At 40.7% G+C, this 15,778-nt stretch overlaps 1 protein-coding gene across 2 annotated transcripts in view; it reads right to left on the bottom strand.

Moving 5' to 3' along the window:
- The window catches only part of LOC134883959 (protein inscuteable homolog), a 50,214-nt gene that overhangs the window by 9,462 nt on the left and 24,974 nt on the right, over positions 1–15,778 (bottom strand). For both annotated transcript variants that reach the window (XM_063912500.1, XM_063912509.1), the window contains exons 3-7: positions 10,402–10,768; positions 9,216–9,268; positions 9,008–9,131; positions 8,674–8,787; positions 2,012–2,137 (exon numbers count right to left, since the gene is read on the bottom strand). In XM_063912500.1, the coding sequence (XP_063768570.1) occupies positions 2,012–2,137; positions 8,674–8,787; positions 9,008–9,131; positions 9,216–9,268; positions 10,402–10,768 (784 nt within the window). The remainder of the gene's footprint in view (positions 1–2,011; positions 2,138–8,673; positions 8,788–9,007; positions 9,132–9,215; positions 9,269–10,401; positions 10,769–15,778) is intronic.

The following is a 15,778-nucleotide window of genomic DNA, read 5'->3' as shown; positions in this document are numbered from 1 at the left end:
AGTCACTCAGGTGTTTGACCTGTGAGCTCAGCATTCAGGAGGTCTCCTATAATGATCTCATTGTGAGACACACAGTAGATCATGACTCATCTCTCAGTAAGTGTACTGTATCATCCTGTCATCAGAAAGAGAAACCCGCGGTAAACAGCACGATGCCTATTTTCTCACTGTCTCCAATCCTAAAATTATACAGCGATCGTTAAACGGCACTCCCCTGCTCCGAGGTAAGTGAACCCGGTGAACCCATTCATGAAAAAGTAATCACGTTAATAGAAAAACCGGACAACCAGACTGCTGCAGACAGAAGTTTGCCCTAAAGAAAAAGTGCAGGAATATGTGTGACTGCTGAAGCCTCCTACACAACACAAAGCCACAAGATACATCAATTATTTACTGTGAGGGATAAACACTGGCACGCCCTGTCTGTTTCTAAACTGCTTTTTCTGATTGAGACTAATGGAGGCAGAGAGTAAAATCCACTGATGGAAGAAGCACTCTTTTACTTAAGTTCAATATCAAATTGTAAACATATTCCAACTAAGTAGAAAGTCATGAATTCAAAAGTACAAAGTATTGGCATCCAAATATACTCAAAGTGCCAACGTTTTTTATTACTTTGTATACTGCTGCTGGATCTTTCCTTCTTTAATACTTGCTTTGTTTTTTAATAGCTAATTATGTGAATCTATAAAGTAACTAAAGCTATCAATTTAATGTAGTGGAATAAAAAGAACAACACCGGCTTATAAAAGGTAGTTGTATGAAGTAGCACACAATGAAAATACTGAAAAAGAAATTCACCACTGTTGAAACCCCCTTTTAAATGTGTTCCCTCCTGACCGGCATCAACAGGGAACTTAGGAAAGTACTAGCCCCACTTTCAGCATGTTTTGACGGTAATTACACAAAGGTTTTCTACTTTGAAACCAATGAAGAGATAATTCAAATCATCTCTAAAAAGGATAACCTATCACAGGAAGAGACGCTTTAAAAAGTCTCAGTAAAGAACCCCTTTATTTAAGCGTGTGATTCCTCGTTCACACACTTTGTTCCTTCTCTCTCTGCTGCTATTGTTGGCACATGCTCACCTGAGAAAATAAACGAGCAGCGCAGTCTTTGCATGAGACCTGAGAGCACGGCTGAATATCTGAATGAGTACAACAGTAGTGAGACTGTTCTTCAGCAGATCTGAGTAAACATGAGCGTCTGGCCTGCAGGGAGCCAAGGGACTTTACTGGAAGAACTGTCATTAGCTTAGATTACTGTCAATGAAAGTATTTCCCAGCAAATGAAAATCTGGATCGGTGTGTACGGAAGCCCTTTGAGGCCAATAAGGAATAAAAGTATTTTCTATCCTGCGTTTTTAAAGTTTTGCCACTATCCTTATTATCCGCGTGTTTGTTGTTGTAATACCTATTCTGGCCACAAGAGGCTTAAGTGCAACCCTACCCCAAGAACTAAAGCACAATCTTGTTTTCTTCCAGGTGTGTTTTGATTTCCCCATGTAATGTTACCATAAATAATACATAAATACAGGATTAAACTACATTTCTTGCAAAGGAAACAAATAGTATTAATGTTCACCTTATTCATCAACTGGTTAAACCTCATTTGTATCATCCTGACTGTAATCAACAGGGCACTAGCCCCCGGTTTCAGCATGTTTTGATGGTAATTACACAACGGTATTGTACATTGAAACTTATGAAGAGTAATATTGCTGGCATCAATGTATAAATCTTGGGTATAGAGCTAAAACCTTTTTACCTCTCCTGTTTCACTGAAAAAATAATGAAGGAACTTTGAAAGATTATAATAGCAAACTTGTTTAACCAAACTGGATGAGATTTAGAAAATGGATCCATGGCTTCCATATTTTTTGCCATTTTATTCTCCAGTTTTATAGATTATCTGGCTACAAACTAAGGTGTTTGCATTATGTAAATCAATGAATTCATTCTTTCTTATATCAACATTTAATGTGTGTTTGGTGTGCATGAGAGGTGTTGACCTTGTCCAGTTGGTTGATGCCCTCCTCCACGCAGCAGATGGAGGCCACCGTCCTCAGAGCGTGAGCGTACAGGTCTCTGAAGCGGTCCTGCCGGCAGATCTTGAACAGGGAGACCACTGCTCCTTCCTGTGGAGGAAGAAAAAGTTATTCAATTAAATGTTTCTGCATTAGAATAGATCCTCAGTGCTTCAAAAATCTGCACTGAGGATAGATATGATACGCTCAGGTCATCAACAATGGTCTTCAGCACAGCAGGTGTCTTTTGAGGTAAAGACTCCTGAAAAAATCCTGATCAACTTTATAAAGGAGGGAGAAATTGACTTCCCTGTGACTCTCTGTTGTAAACTTCGATTATTTAATAAAACGATTGCGAGTGAATGTGTTTGAAGGCATCAAAATAATGAAATTAGCAAACGCAAAACTACTATTTACACGTAAAAATCTTATATAATAAATGATTGGATTATGTTTATTGATGCATACTTAATTATAACTATTTTGTATACAGCTGCTTGATATCTTAGCCTATAGATATATAGATATATATATATATATATATATATATATGTTTAGTTGACCTAAATGTGCATTAGCTTTTAATCTAAATCTAGAAAGTAACTAAGCTGTCAGGTAAATGTAGAGGAGTAAAAAGTGCAATACTGCCTCTCAAAATGTAATGCAGTAAAAGTATAAAATAGCATAAAATGGAAATATTCAAGTAAAGTAATACGCTAGAATCTCAAAATTGTACTTAAGTAAAATACTTGAGTAATTATGACATCCCAACACTGGTACTTATAATTGGTTAGGTTTGAAAACAGCTTTCAAGTCCAGCTCTCGTATAACTTTTACAGGCCTTGCATTAGGCTTCATACCATAAAATTATACACCGTACATCACAATCAGCTCTTGTCTTGAAGCACACATGATTGTGTACGAAATGATGGATCAAATTGCCCCTTTGCAAGACGGCTCTGTGGGAGCCAGCAGGTCCTGCAGGTGTAAGCCAACATCAGCAGCCGGTTTAAAGAGTCCAGGGGACCCGACATGACCGATGGATTTGGCTGGCTTTACTCGGCGAGGCTGCCAACCACAGAACCTATCAAATGCTTCGCACAATTTATCATGTCAGGTAAAAAACAGCCCAGATATACATATTTCATGAACGGAAAAGCTGAAAAAAGATGATTTCCTGGGTATAATAGCTGAGCATTTTCTGCCGAATGATGGTGTAAACAAACAAAAATAGCTCCTGTATTAGCTCCATGTCTACGCTGAAGCACCCCTCTGACGGAAAAACACTTGCAGGTATTGAATTGTATTCAGCGTGCAGATAGATAGAATTACCTGGAGGAAGACGAAGCCTGTAACTACCGCCATTATCCTAATAAGGCCATTATACAGGGCTGGCATGCCTCATATGCTGCAGGCCATGCTGTCGGGGCTCACGGAGACTAATCATCCTGCCCTGCAGCCTGACCGCGCTTCCCTGTGTGCCGCCTACGCATTACTGTTCTGCTATACCTGGAAGAACTGCGGACAGCCACAGCTTCATTAAACCTTTTTGAAACTCCAGAGAGAGCCTCGAGTAGTGATGAAGAGGTTGTTGATCCTGTTGTTGTTCTGTGACGCACGTGTTGATTTAGATTTAGGTAAATACTGTTCAGTGCGAGTCTGTGGAGAACCTCCGAACAGTCAAATGAGCTTTAGTTATTTCGTTTCAACGCCATGTTTAGTGGCACTGAGTAAAAAGTCTATAGAAGTTTTAAAGTCTACGACTCCAAGATATCAAAGATTTCCAAACCTGCGTGAAAACACCACAAGAGATCAAGTCACAACCATTAAACTGCATTTAGATATACATTTGATCATAAGGTACGGTGGCCAACAAGTGTCCAAAACATTCCCATTAGGAGAAACACAAAATGAAGCACATTTAAAATCACACTGTTAAACTTGGACGAGGGAAATGTTTTGGTGATGATGGTAATTTCACTTCACATTTTATGTTTCATAATGGTTCTAGCAGCCAAAATACTAAAGAATAAAACTGAAAATGAACTCCAAAAGTCCTTTCTGTGCATTTTATCCTACGATCCAATTATCATCAACAGTTTCACTTTATTTTCCCTGTGCCTTTCCCTGGTAAAAACCCATATGCCATACTGGTGCGCTTATCCCACCACCACCTGTCTCAATTATATACTGTACAATTACCGCAGGGGCCCAAAGATTCCTTCCAAATAAAGCATAAATAATGACCGTAAACAGTAATATGCCACGAGGGCTCTTACAATGGTGTTTCCTTCAGTTTTTGTTGTGGTAAGTGCATTATGTAATTACAGTAGTGTGTTTTATATGGAATTTAAGCAATACTTGTGTGCATGATAAGGGTTGTTTGCAGCAGTAAATGAGACAGTTTGAGGAATGGTTTTGCTTCAAGATGACATTTTTAGCTGCCTCACTTTATCCACATTTTAACAGAAATAGATAGAAGGAAACATGTAACCTCCAGACTGATCAACTGCCTCTCTGTTTGTTTCCTCTCTACAGACTGTGCTGCTGTTCCCTTTCACAGATCGCTGGGCTCTTCCTCACTTAAACAACATTTACTTTCCACTGACTTCATCCTCACTCCTTCAATGAAGCCAAAAAAAAAACCTTTATCCTCACACTCGTGCATCTCGGTACTTGCTGCACATCATCATCATCTCCTTCCGTTTGTTTGCATGTGAAGAACGAGACAGCGAGCATTTCTTTCCATCTCATAATTATCTGAACTGATCCCTCACAAAACGTCTGCAGTTTCTTGAGCTTTTTTTAAACAAAAAAGGTTGTCAGTGAAACCTTTTCATTTCTCAAGGACTTCATTGTGTTCGAGTAAAGGTTGGTGGAAGAAGCAAAATTGAAATACTTGTTAGAATAGCAATAAAACGTGTGCAGTCTAATTTACTCTTTATTAAGGTTTGTGTGCATGTAAATGGTCTTCAGAGGATAAAAACCCCTACCACACACTCCCCCCCCCCCCCCCCCGATTAACACGCCTCCATTGGACTCCTTTGTTTACTTCCTATAACATAGTGACATCACCGTGTGCTTTGATTGGCTAGCGCTTCAACACACTGTACGTGATAGACTAAGGAGCGGGTCAGCTCTAAGCGATTGACCAATCACAACAGAGCAGACCAGCTAACCAATCAGAGCAGACTGGGCTCTGGTTTCAGACGGAGGGTGAAAAGAGGTGCTGCAGCACAGGCAGTATGAGAAAAATAAAGAGCTTTTTGAACATTAAAGCCTGGAGACATGTCACAGTGGAGACACAAAATACAGATATGAACCTGAAAATGAGTAGAGTATGTTCTCTTTAATACATTACTCATCAAGATATCATTGTGTAATGTGTGTGTGTGATTTTGAAGGGGATCAATAGTCTGAATTATAACATTTGAAGTCCAGGATTTGTTCGCAGCACCGCAATACTTCATTTAGATATTTCACACATCATGTCACTGGTCCATGTTGCATTTCCGATAAAACGTCCCTAAATCGTGCAGCGCTGCTCTCTACCTACGTAGTTATGACGACACACAGCCTCTCACCCGGCCTGAGTTATTGCCACATCATGCTCTCACAACCTGCAGTATAAAACGTTCAGAGCAAGGACACACACACGGGGAGCCTGCCAACATGGACACATTTAAATCAGTATCTGTCATGACGGTGTGTAAACTCTGAGACAGCAAACTCCCGTCCACACCGTGACACGGCTGCTCTCTAATATCCCAGCTGCCGTTAGATTTATGGGGTGGCACACGGCTCAGTATTTAACACCGTCTAATCATATTCATTTTTCCTCTTTAGTGTACGTCTAGTGGAGTTTGAATGCTCTCAGGCTTAGCTGCTTCCTTGATATTTCGATAAAATGGAAATCTACCTGAAAATGTGGATCATTGTTAGTATAATGATTTATCTCTGATATAAAAACAATGTTCTGGTGGCAAACTTTGAAAGCTTTTTTTAATATTGTGTTTGCTTTGTCATTATGACTGGGTCATCAAATGAAGGCAGACGTAAACGGTGTTTGAAAATAAATTGTTCGGCTTGTTCTGACCTGTTTGTTATACCAGATGCATTTCATTTACTCGTGATGAATCAGACATTTGAGATTAGTCAGAGTAGAAACAAAGTGCTTTATGAAACCTGCAATAATATGAACCACACAGAATAAAATACTGATGATGTTTTGAAATCATGAGTTCTTTTGAATGAGACGGCAGATCTCAAGCAACCATTTTGTTCCTTAAAGAAGTTGTTCAGAACGCTCTTTATTTTTCTCATGCTGCCTGTGCTGCAGCTCCTCTTTTCACCCTCTGTCTGAAACCAGAGCCCAGTCTGCTCTGATTGGTTAGCTGGCCGGCTCTGTTATGATTGGTCAACTGCTAAGAGATGTCCTGCCCGCTTAGCCTATCCTGTACAATGTGTTGAAGCGCCAGCGAATAAAAGCACAAGTGTTACAAACTGATGTCACTATATTACAGGAAGAAAACAAAGGAGTCCAATGGAGGCGTTTCAGGTAGGGGATTTTAGCCTTTGAAGACCATTTACATGCACAGAAACCTATAAAAACACACAACAGGAATATGAAAACCCAAAAAGCATTATAGGGCCTCTTTAAATCTTCTTCATAACCCAGTCAAAGACATTATGACTCCACAACGACCCTTACTGTAAGTGTTAGCAACAACTAGGACCTGCCGTTAAACAGCAATTTAATTATAACACAATACTCTCATTTTCTCAGAAGCTGCCACCGCCTTAAACTGTCTGGTATCCATTACACTGTTAAAACCATCTGCTGCTTCCATCATTGCAAACACTATGATTCATTTCTATTTATCATGCTGTCTGCTTCACTTCCACACATTTAACGGACCTCCCTTCTTCCCACACACACACACACACACACACACACACACACACACACACACACACACACACACACACACACACACACACAGCTCATCTTTCACTAAACACCGTCTATCAAGAGAACAATGACAAGAAATATCAGGAGCCAAACATTTAACGGCTCATTGCAGGTTTTTCAAACAAGTGAGTAAAGTCAGCAGGCTGCGGAAAAAGTGAAGAGCTTGGATGTGAACCAGAGGATACTCACTTCTGTTAAAATGTGTGTGTGTGTGTGTGTGTGTGTGTGTGTGTGTGTGTGTGTGTGTGTGTGTGTGTGTGTGTGTGTGTGTGTGTGTGTGTGTGTGTGTGTGTGACAGACTGACTGGTGCTAGTTCATTAATTACGACGGCAGGTGGAGGATGTTTTGTATTGGGTATTCATTAGCTGTCATTGGCAGGTGCTGCCGACGCCTCTCTGAGGGCTCGGTCTGTTTTTCAAGCTCTTACATTTAGCGAGGTAAATATGCAATACACACAATGATAACACTAGCAGATTTTTCAACAATCTGAAATCCACTAGACGGCAAATGACAGCTTTTATTTTTGTGGTTGAGCGTCATTTTTTTTGTGACCTGGAATGGCCCCCTCTACAAAACAGATATTACCATTGGATTCTGGAGCAAGAGATTATCTCTACATATTAACACCGCTTAGATACTTTTTAAGCATGAATGGAATCATAAAAAGTAGAAAGCTAATGCTACATCTTAACGCTACAAACTACTTCCTGGTCGCTTGATTTCATGTGAACACTGCTAAGCTAAAGGCGGCTAACGTTCAAGAAGATGACATTTAATGGTTTCATTTAGTTGTTTGTTTGCAACCGTCATTTTTAAAGACACAAAGAAGCTTCAGACATTCACCAGTGGGGCATTTACTGACATATTTTATGTCGTAGAACACAGATCAACATCTCTTAAGCTAATGTTAACCATTGACCTTATTTCAGGCTTCTAACCAAAAACAAATCAAAAAATATCATGGCTTTGAGACGAGGGAACAGGAAGTGGTAAAATGCTAACTCATTTCCAGGCTTTATGACTCATTCCTGCACCAACAGGAGCAGAAGGGATATAACGAGTGTGGTATGGCCAAGTCACGGGGCTACAGGGGGAGGTAAGAGAGGCGGAGCGGATTAAAGGTTAAAGACTGAGCAACCTGCATCTGTGACCAATGCTCACTCCTAATGGGAGCTGACAGTATTGATCTTAGATTCTGGCAGTAAAGCAGGTGTGTGTGTGTGTGTGTGTGTGTGTGTGTCTGTGTGTCTGTGTGTGTTATTCCATGTGTGTGTGTGGGCCATCAGGAAGAGCCTTATCAAGAGTATCCTGGAAGCAGTCGGTTAACTAATGGCCAATTGAGACTTGCTGTCTGGTCTGCCTGGTCTTATCTCAGAGTGAAATAGCTTTTTAGAGGCTTGTTTAAAGAGATAGCTGCAGGTCTGCTGGATGATGAACTTTGGGAAAAAGTGGAGCTGATCATAACAGGGGTGTGTCTACAGGGGTGGAGATGTGATATCAAAGGAAGCCACTTCGGCCAAAGACAAGGAGGAAGGCAAGTGTGAAAATCTAAGAGTATAATCCATCATGCCGCTGACTTGTCTCTGATGTCAGGATGTCCTGTTTTTTATTTTGCACGGTGAAATGCGTCAGTGGTCCATCTCAGACGGAAACATTTCAATCTGTCAATCAGTACCTTGGCGATGATGCTGCAGAGCTGAGGGCCGTCCTGTGTGAGCGACAGCAGGTTACTGATGGCGCTGCCGATGGTGTGCACGCTGTCCGAGCAGTCAATCTGTTTGATCAGGAGCTACGAGGAACATCGAGCAGTGTGTATTAGCTTAAGGACTTAGAAATGCAAACCATACCGTATTGTCAGATGCTGTAAAAGTGTCTTTACAGATGTTTTAAAAGTGGTTTTAAGAGACTGCTTTATGATTTGTCTCTATATTATCCCAGGAAAAGGAATGTTGAAGGGTCACTTCCTTAATATTTGTTCTTGTAAAGGTTCAGAACTGAAGGTCACATACCCGGATCTCATTGGCTAAAGCCATGTCGATCATGTTGCTGAAGGAGTCGCTGACGTCTGTGAGGATCTCGTGGATGGCCTCCCTCATCGACTTCAGGAAGAACTCATCATCGGTGTGCAGACACCTGTGGGGGGGGGGGTATATTTTGGATATATTGTTCCACATAAACTTCTTCTTTTCCTCACAATTTTGCTTTTTAGAGTCTTACCTCTCTGTGATAGTGGTCAGCTCCATACACTTCTCCAGCAGAGATTTCTCATACTGCCACAAAAGGAAGAGAAGAAACACATAAGCAGTTTTAACCTTTGACATTCTGATCATTGACATAGCTAGGAAAATCAAAACAGATATGAAGTCATTTTGGATTATTTATTTAAAATAACTCATTACTGGATCTGTAAGTTTCATTGAATGTTGAAGTGAATAATTGTCATGGTGTAGAGAGGAACAGGGTGGACCCAAATGCAGAAAACAATGGAAGCAGGTGTATAAAACCAACAGTGAACTATGCTTAACCAAAGCTTATCCGAAAACTAAACACAAAACACAGAAGGACCAGACAAAAAAGAACAAAGGAAGCAAAACCAGGGGGGAAGACAAGAGAAATCCTGAATAATACAGAGACATGAAACCAGGAAATACAGCAGACCACAAGGTAAACACGGACAACGGGAGGGAGGACAGGTATATATAAACACAGGAGTAAACACAGAGACACGACACAGCTGGGGAGGGCAGGTAAAAAAAAAACAAGGGTTGCAGGTGAAATTAATCAAGCAATCAAACGGCCAGAGACAGGAAGTGAAACCAGACAGAAGGACTAAATACATTTCAAAATAAAACAGGAAAGGTGACAAACCTATGGGAATGGGGGTTTTTTTGGGAACTTAATTTAGCTGCATCTTATTGAAAGTGTCCGTACACTTAATATTTAATCTAGCAGTGACCAATTGATATTCTAATCTTAGTGTATGATAAGCCAAAGCAAAGTACGAATGGATCACACTCTAAAGTTAGACGCTTTAATGTCACAGCATGAAAAAAAGTCTTTATTAAATCTTAATTGGTGTGTCAGGAAGTCTCAGTGCCTGATCTTAAAACTGCACTGCATATCTTCCTTTGTCTTATTTTGGAACGTTGATTATTTTAAAGCTTTGAGGACCCAAAACTATCTTTTTTTGGTGGTATTTTCACTGTCTTTCTGTTGTGTTTTACCTCATATTATTTGTATTTTTCACTCTATCTTGTCCTTTCAATATTTTCTTGTAATTGTTTTTATTTTTTAGTCCTTCATGTTTGTTAATCTGTAAAGCCCACTGAGACGAACGTGTTTTGAGATATTGGGCCATATGAATAAACTTCGATCTGATTTGGCTTCTTCCCTGTCAACACACCTTCTGCATCTCTGGCGGTGTGGTCCGGGCGGCGCTGTACTCGTGCACCAGCGACCGCACGTGGCAGTTCGCCCTGACGGCGGTGCTGTGGACCCTCTGCCAGCGTCCTTTCTCCAGTCGCTGGAACATCTTGCCCAGCTCCGTGCTGACCACCAGCGCCCGGCGGAGCAGCGTCTGCAGGTTGTTCCTCGCCACGTGATCCCCTCCTCCGACCCCTGTTGCCACGATCAGCTCCCCCTGCTGGGCGTCCTCCTCCACCCCGATGGGCTTGGCCTGCAGGACACACATGCACTCCACCTCCGTCATGTGGCGGAGATCCTCCATCCAGCGCTGCACCGAGTCCACCTGGAGGGACTGCATGCGGGAACTGTGGGAGGAAAACACAGAAAAACAAAGTCAGAGATAGTTTAAAGAGGTCCTTTTTGGGGGGTTTTCCATTTCGTGTAGTTTGTTATAGGTTTTTGTGCATGTAAATGGTCTGCAAAGGCTAAAATCACAAAGTTCCCATGCCTGAAATATCTCCAATGGACTCCTTTGTTTACTTGTGTAACATAGTGACATCATTATGTAAACTTTGCGCTTCTATTTGCTAGCCCTCCAAGACATTGTACGTGATAGGCTAAGAGGCAGGACATCTCTCAGCTGGTTGACAGATCACAACAGAGTCGGGAAGCTAATCAATCACAGCAGACTGGGCTCTGGTTTCAGACAGAGGGTGAAAAGAGGTGCTGCAGCACAGGCAGTATGAGAAACATAAAGGGCTTTTTGAACATTAAAGCATGGAGGCATGTCACAGGAGAGGCAAGAAAAACAAATATGAACCTACGATTAAACATAATAGGGCTCTTTTAAACCATAAGTGAGTAAATTGCTCAAATGGATTGTCATTATTTCAGTTTTGAGGGACCGCACAGTAACTTTCATATTAAAGTGTATTCAGTGCGTTTATGAGGATCCATGTCTGGTATCAAAACGAGGTTAAAGTGAAACAGACCAGAGCCACTATTGATCGGAGCATGCAGAGAAAGTTTATATCCTACTTCTAAATTGATTTGCAAGTATAAAATTGACGTTAATTGACTGTACACAATTTCAGAGTAGTTGCTCATTACTGATATTAAAACTACACAAACAAAACATGAACTCAGTGTCACACAGACAGTGTTTCTCTGAGATCCGGGAATCAGTTGTGCTGACTGTCCTGCCGATCAAAGCTGACGAAAGCTTGAAGTGATTTATGTGAGAAAACCTTAATCATCTTTGCCGCCTCCACAAGAAATAACATGCTTAATCAGGAGAAAATTAAGGAAGTGGTTACTCGTAAATTAGGACAATGACAGATCGTTTAACTTGGCAGTGCCACCCTTGTACTCTTTGTACATCCCTCCTTCTCCTCTTTGCACTTTTTTTATTAGAAAGTATAGGTTTCTTCCCAGGACAAACATTAGCATAACTACATTAGGTACCGATTAAGTGAATTAAATTACTTTTAAGCTATAAAATAGTTCAGTGCTCATTTAACATGTCAAGGTGTGTGTGCTGACTTTTTGCCTGGGCCTTATTCAGGATATTTAAGTAGTAGTATTTTAGTATATTTTTAAAAAAAACATGTCTCTGACTCGTTTTGCTCAAAATACCAAACAAATCAGTGATTTTATCATGTCTGCTAGCCCTCTGTTTCAGCCCCTTTTCGAAAGTGCTGATTCTGTGACTGTCGCTTTAAATTTGAGCTGAGCTGAAGCTGGTCACGAGCTCTCTGTCTGAAGAGAGAAGTTTCTAACGGGGAAACTCAGCTAAACGCTGCCGTGATTAAACGCCATATAATGTTCCAAACCGCATCCAGCATTATTTCTGAAACACTTCTCAGTGTTTACCACTCGAACAGAGAGATTATATGTATTATATATAAAACAACTCAAAGTCCCTCCTGCAGACATCCTGCTGAATACACAGACACACAGAGGTGCTGTGGAGGGGATTCAGCTCGCTGTATATTGCGGAAGATAGGTTGAAACGTGTCAAGTGGGCGAGATGTTGCTAGGAGTTCAATGTAAAGCCAGCCCACATTTCCGATATGACATCATATCAGCAGCAAATCTGGATCAGCTCGTTTGTACCCCCGTTTTTAGAGATGTGGGTAAGGAGGAAAAGAGAGATGGTTGTATTTTCTGACACTTTCTGAGTCTCCTTACACACCGGGGACACACATTTATGTATAAAAGACATCAAAAAGTGCCTTTTGCATAATAGGGGACCTTTAAGTGTAGGTCCCTTTCAATCAAAAATAACTATGCATATTAAGTGGAAAATCTGCGGCTGTAATTGTGTTTATTGTTTATATAGCCTTGCAAATTGAAGGCTTTACAACAGGAGCTAAGCTTTGATAGCGGTCAATTCTAAAACATTAATCTGAGAGGTTGTTAATATAAGGTTTAAAAGGAAATGAACCCCTCCGCTCATAAACGGTGTAAAAAATGCTGTGTTTGATATCCGTGCTGTATGTGAGTCTATGGTTGATCGTTGAGCTCTCCATAATGCAAATGAAACCCACACACACTCCATTTATGCCACGCGATATAACTGCGGCGCTTAAACCACCGCGGCATCCCTAAAATCAATGATGTGTACTCAAGGTCAATTATCCGCAGATAAGTGCCGGCTGCACACTTGTTAGTTTAAGCATTTCCCCGAAGCACTGAGGGCGGCTTTAACAAAGAGCTGCGCAGAGCAAACACTCCTCCACACTTCAATCTCCCCCAGCAGTGACCCTAATGAACGCAGGATTAAGGGGGCAAGCCAGACCCTGCACACCGAGGCTGTAACTCAGAATCTGAGGTACTTTACGTCAGTATTTTCTATTACGGCTAAATGCTTTTACTCCAGTACAATTTAAAGACAAATATTGGACTTTTAACGGATGACATTTGTTTAATTGTTGGTTTAATATTGTTTTTTTGCACGATATAAAAAAAAACAATCATAACAAATAGTATAGATTGCAGAAAACATCAGAAAATCCAGATTAATATACAAAAAATATATGAATTTGATAGTGAAGGGAAGCTATTAAAATAACATGTGATAAAAAAATAAAATACCAATTAAGTATTAAAAAAATAAAGGCGTGTGTGTGTGTGTGTGTGTGTGTGTGTGTGTGTGTGTGTGTGTGTGTGTGTGTGTGTGTGTGTGTGTGTGTGTGTGTGTGCTTTATCTGGTATGTGGGCAAGTTATTAATGACTTTATTCAGATTCTTACACAGAAAGCTCATGAAAAAGTCTTCAAATATGATGTTTTATGTATTAAACTATCCACCAATATAATAAAGTACAGCTAAAACAAAGAGTGGGTTGACAAAAATGTATTTTTTAAGTAATTTAGCCAAATATTTAACCATTTTTGGTGTAAAAACATCATGAAGTTCCTGCTTTCCAAGTACATTTTCCTGATCATACTTAAATACTTTTACTTATGTACCATTCTCATAACAATACTTTTGATATCCTGTGTTTGAGTCAACACTGAGGGAAGAGCCTGGTTGATGTTTTCCTCTCTGCTCTCTGGGTATTGTCTGCAGTTTGAGGGAAATGGCAGCTCTTTGGGATATTGCATTGGTATTGAATTTTGGTTGCTGTTTTTCTGAGAAGTATTGTGGCTGTGTGTACGCTCAAAAACAAAGATCTGTCATGGACTAGCAACAGCCGACGTCATGGCATAACATCTCCAGGCAGATATTGGGTTTCAGCTATCAGCCGGAGCTGGATACACAGGACAGAATCGTTACGAAGCCACAGCTCTAATTATGTCTAATCCACGATCAAACCGCGGAGCTGTTTACTGAAGAAACTCATTTAGGGTTTTATTAAGGTCAGAGAAAGGTCTCAATTAAAGGTGACGCATATTAGCTAACATGAGACGAGAAGAAATACATTTGCTCGTCTGTTATTCAGAAATATTGAGAATGAAGCCCCATTACACACACTAAAATTCCCTTACCATATATTTATTTACATTTTGCTCTCAGTCGATCACCTGTCATTGAGGAGGTGGAATATCAATGACAATAGTCAAATCTGTACGTTGCAGAGCGAGGAAGCTCATCGATTCAAAAATGTATCCGGTGAATAAATCTCCCTCAATCTGGAGAAGGATGAAGATTGAATTAGCTGTGAAGGTAGACTGAAATAAATATTGACACACGGTCCAGTCATCATTTAAGGGGCCATGTAATGCTCATTTTCAGATTCATATTTGTGTTTGGTGTCTCTCCATGCTTTAATGTTCAGAAAGCTCTTTATTTTTCTCATACTGCCTGTGCTGCAGCACCTCTTTTCACCCTCTGTCTGAAACCAGAGCCCAGTCTGCTCTGATTGGATAGCTGGCCGACTCTGTTGTGATTGGCCAACCGCTTAGAGATGTCCCGCCCCTTAGCCTATCACATACAATGTGTTGGGGCGCCAGCCAGTAGAAGCGCGAGTGTAACAAAGTGATGTCATTATGTTCTGGAAGTAAACAAAGGAGTCCAATGGAGGCGTTTCAGGCAGGGGGGGGGGGGGTCTTTGGGATTTGAGCCTTTGCAGACCATTTACATGCACTAAAACCCATACAACACACTAAATGAACGGGAAAAACCCCAAATAGCCTAATAGAGCCTTTTTTCAATATGGAGCTTCTTCTGCTAAGTGATGTAAATGGCTTCATAGTGATCATCGTGAAAATGGATAAGATACTTTTTTGTTCAAATCTAGGCGATTAAGGGAATTATGTTCAGCTTATTGTTGTCTGCAGATAAAATGTACTTCTAAACCCTTCCTCAGTTTTTTCTCACATTCGAAGAAACATCCTTAATACCTTTCGAGGTTCCAGAACTGAATCACAACACAATGACTCAAACTGAGTGAGTCAAATCACCCACAAAGGAGGAAAGTGATGACCAGTCAGTGAGGAGGATTTGAAGAGAGCTTTTCATTCTTAACTTGCATCATCTTCATTCACACTGCACCCAAACAAACCCACACCATTTTCGTGTCAGACCACAGGACGGAAAAACTATAGACGTCCATTATGTTTATCAGGTAGTGTGTGTTTCCTAATAGACTCAAAGTGACACTCTTAGCTGAAATGGGGGAAAACAAACAACCGAGTGAATCCAAATGAGTCACAATTCTTCATGACACTTCATTCATATCAGACCTATTTCAAACCATTTTCCGCAGTTATATAAGAGCAGCGCATAAAGATGGACTCGTCTTGATTTACACGCGCATCAAACCACAAAACGCTCCCCTCACCGCGGGAAGAGCTGATAATAATAGGCTTGTTTTCCAAAGGAGGGGAAGTGGTGCTTTTCAGCTCGCAGGGAATGACAAATATTTAAATG

This window comes from Eleginops maclovinus, chromosome 2, assembly GCF_036324505.1.
Source record: "Eleginops maclovinus isolate JMC-PN-2008 ecotype Puerto Natales chromosome 2, JC_Emac_rtc_rv5, whole genome shotgun sequence".
Classification (NCBI taxonomy): domain Eukaryota; kingdom Metazoa; phylum Chordata; class Actinopteri; order Perciformes; family Eleginopidae; genus Eleginops; species Eleginops maclovinus.
This window is presented reverse-complemented; position numbering and strand designations above follow the sequence as displayed.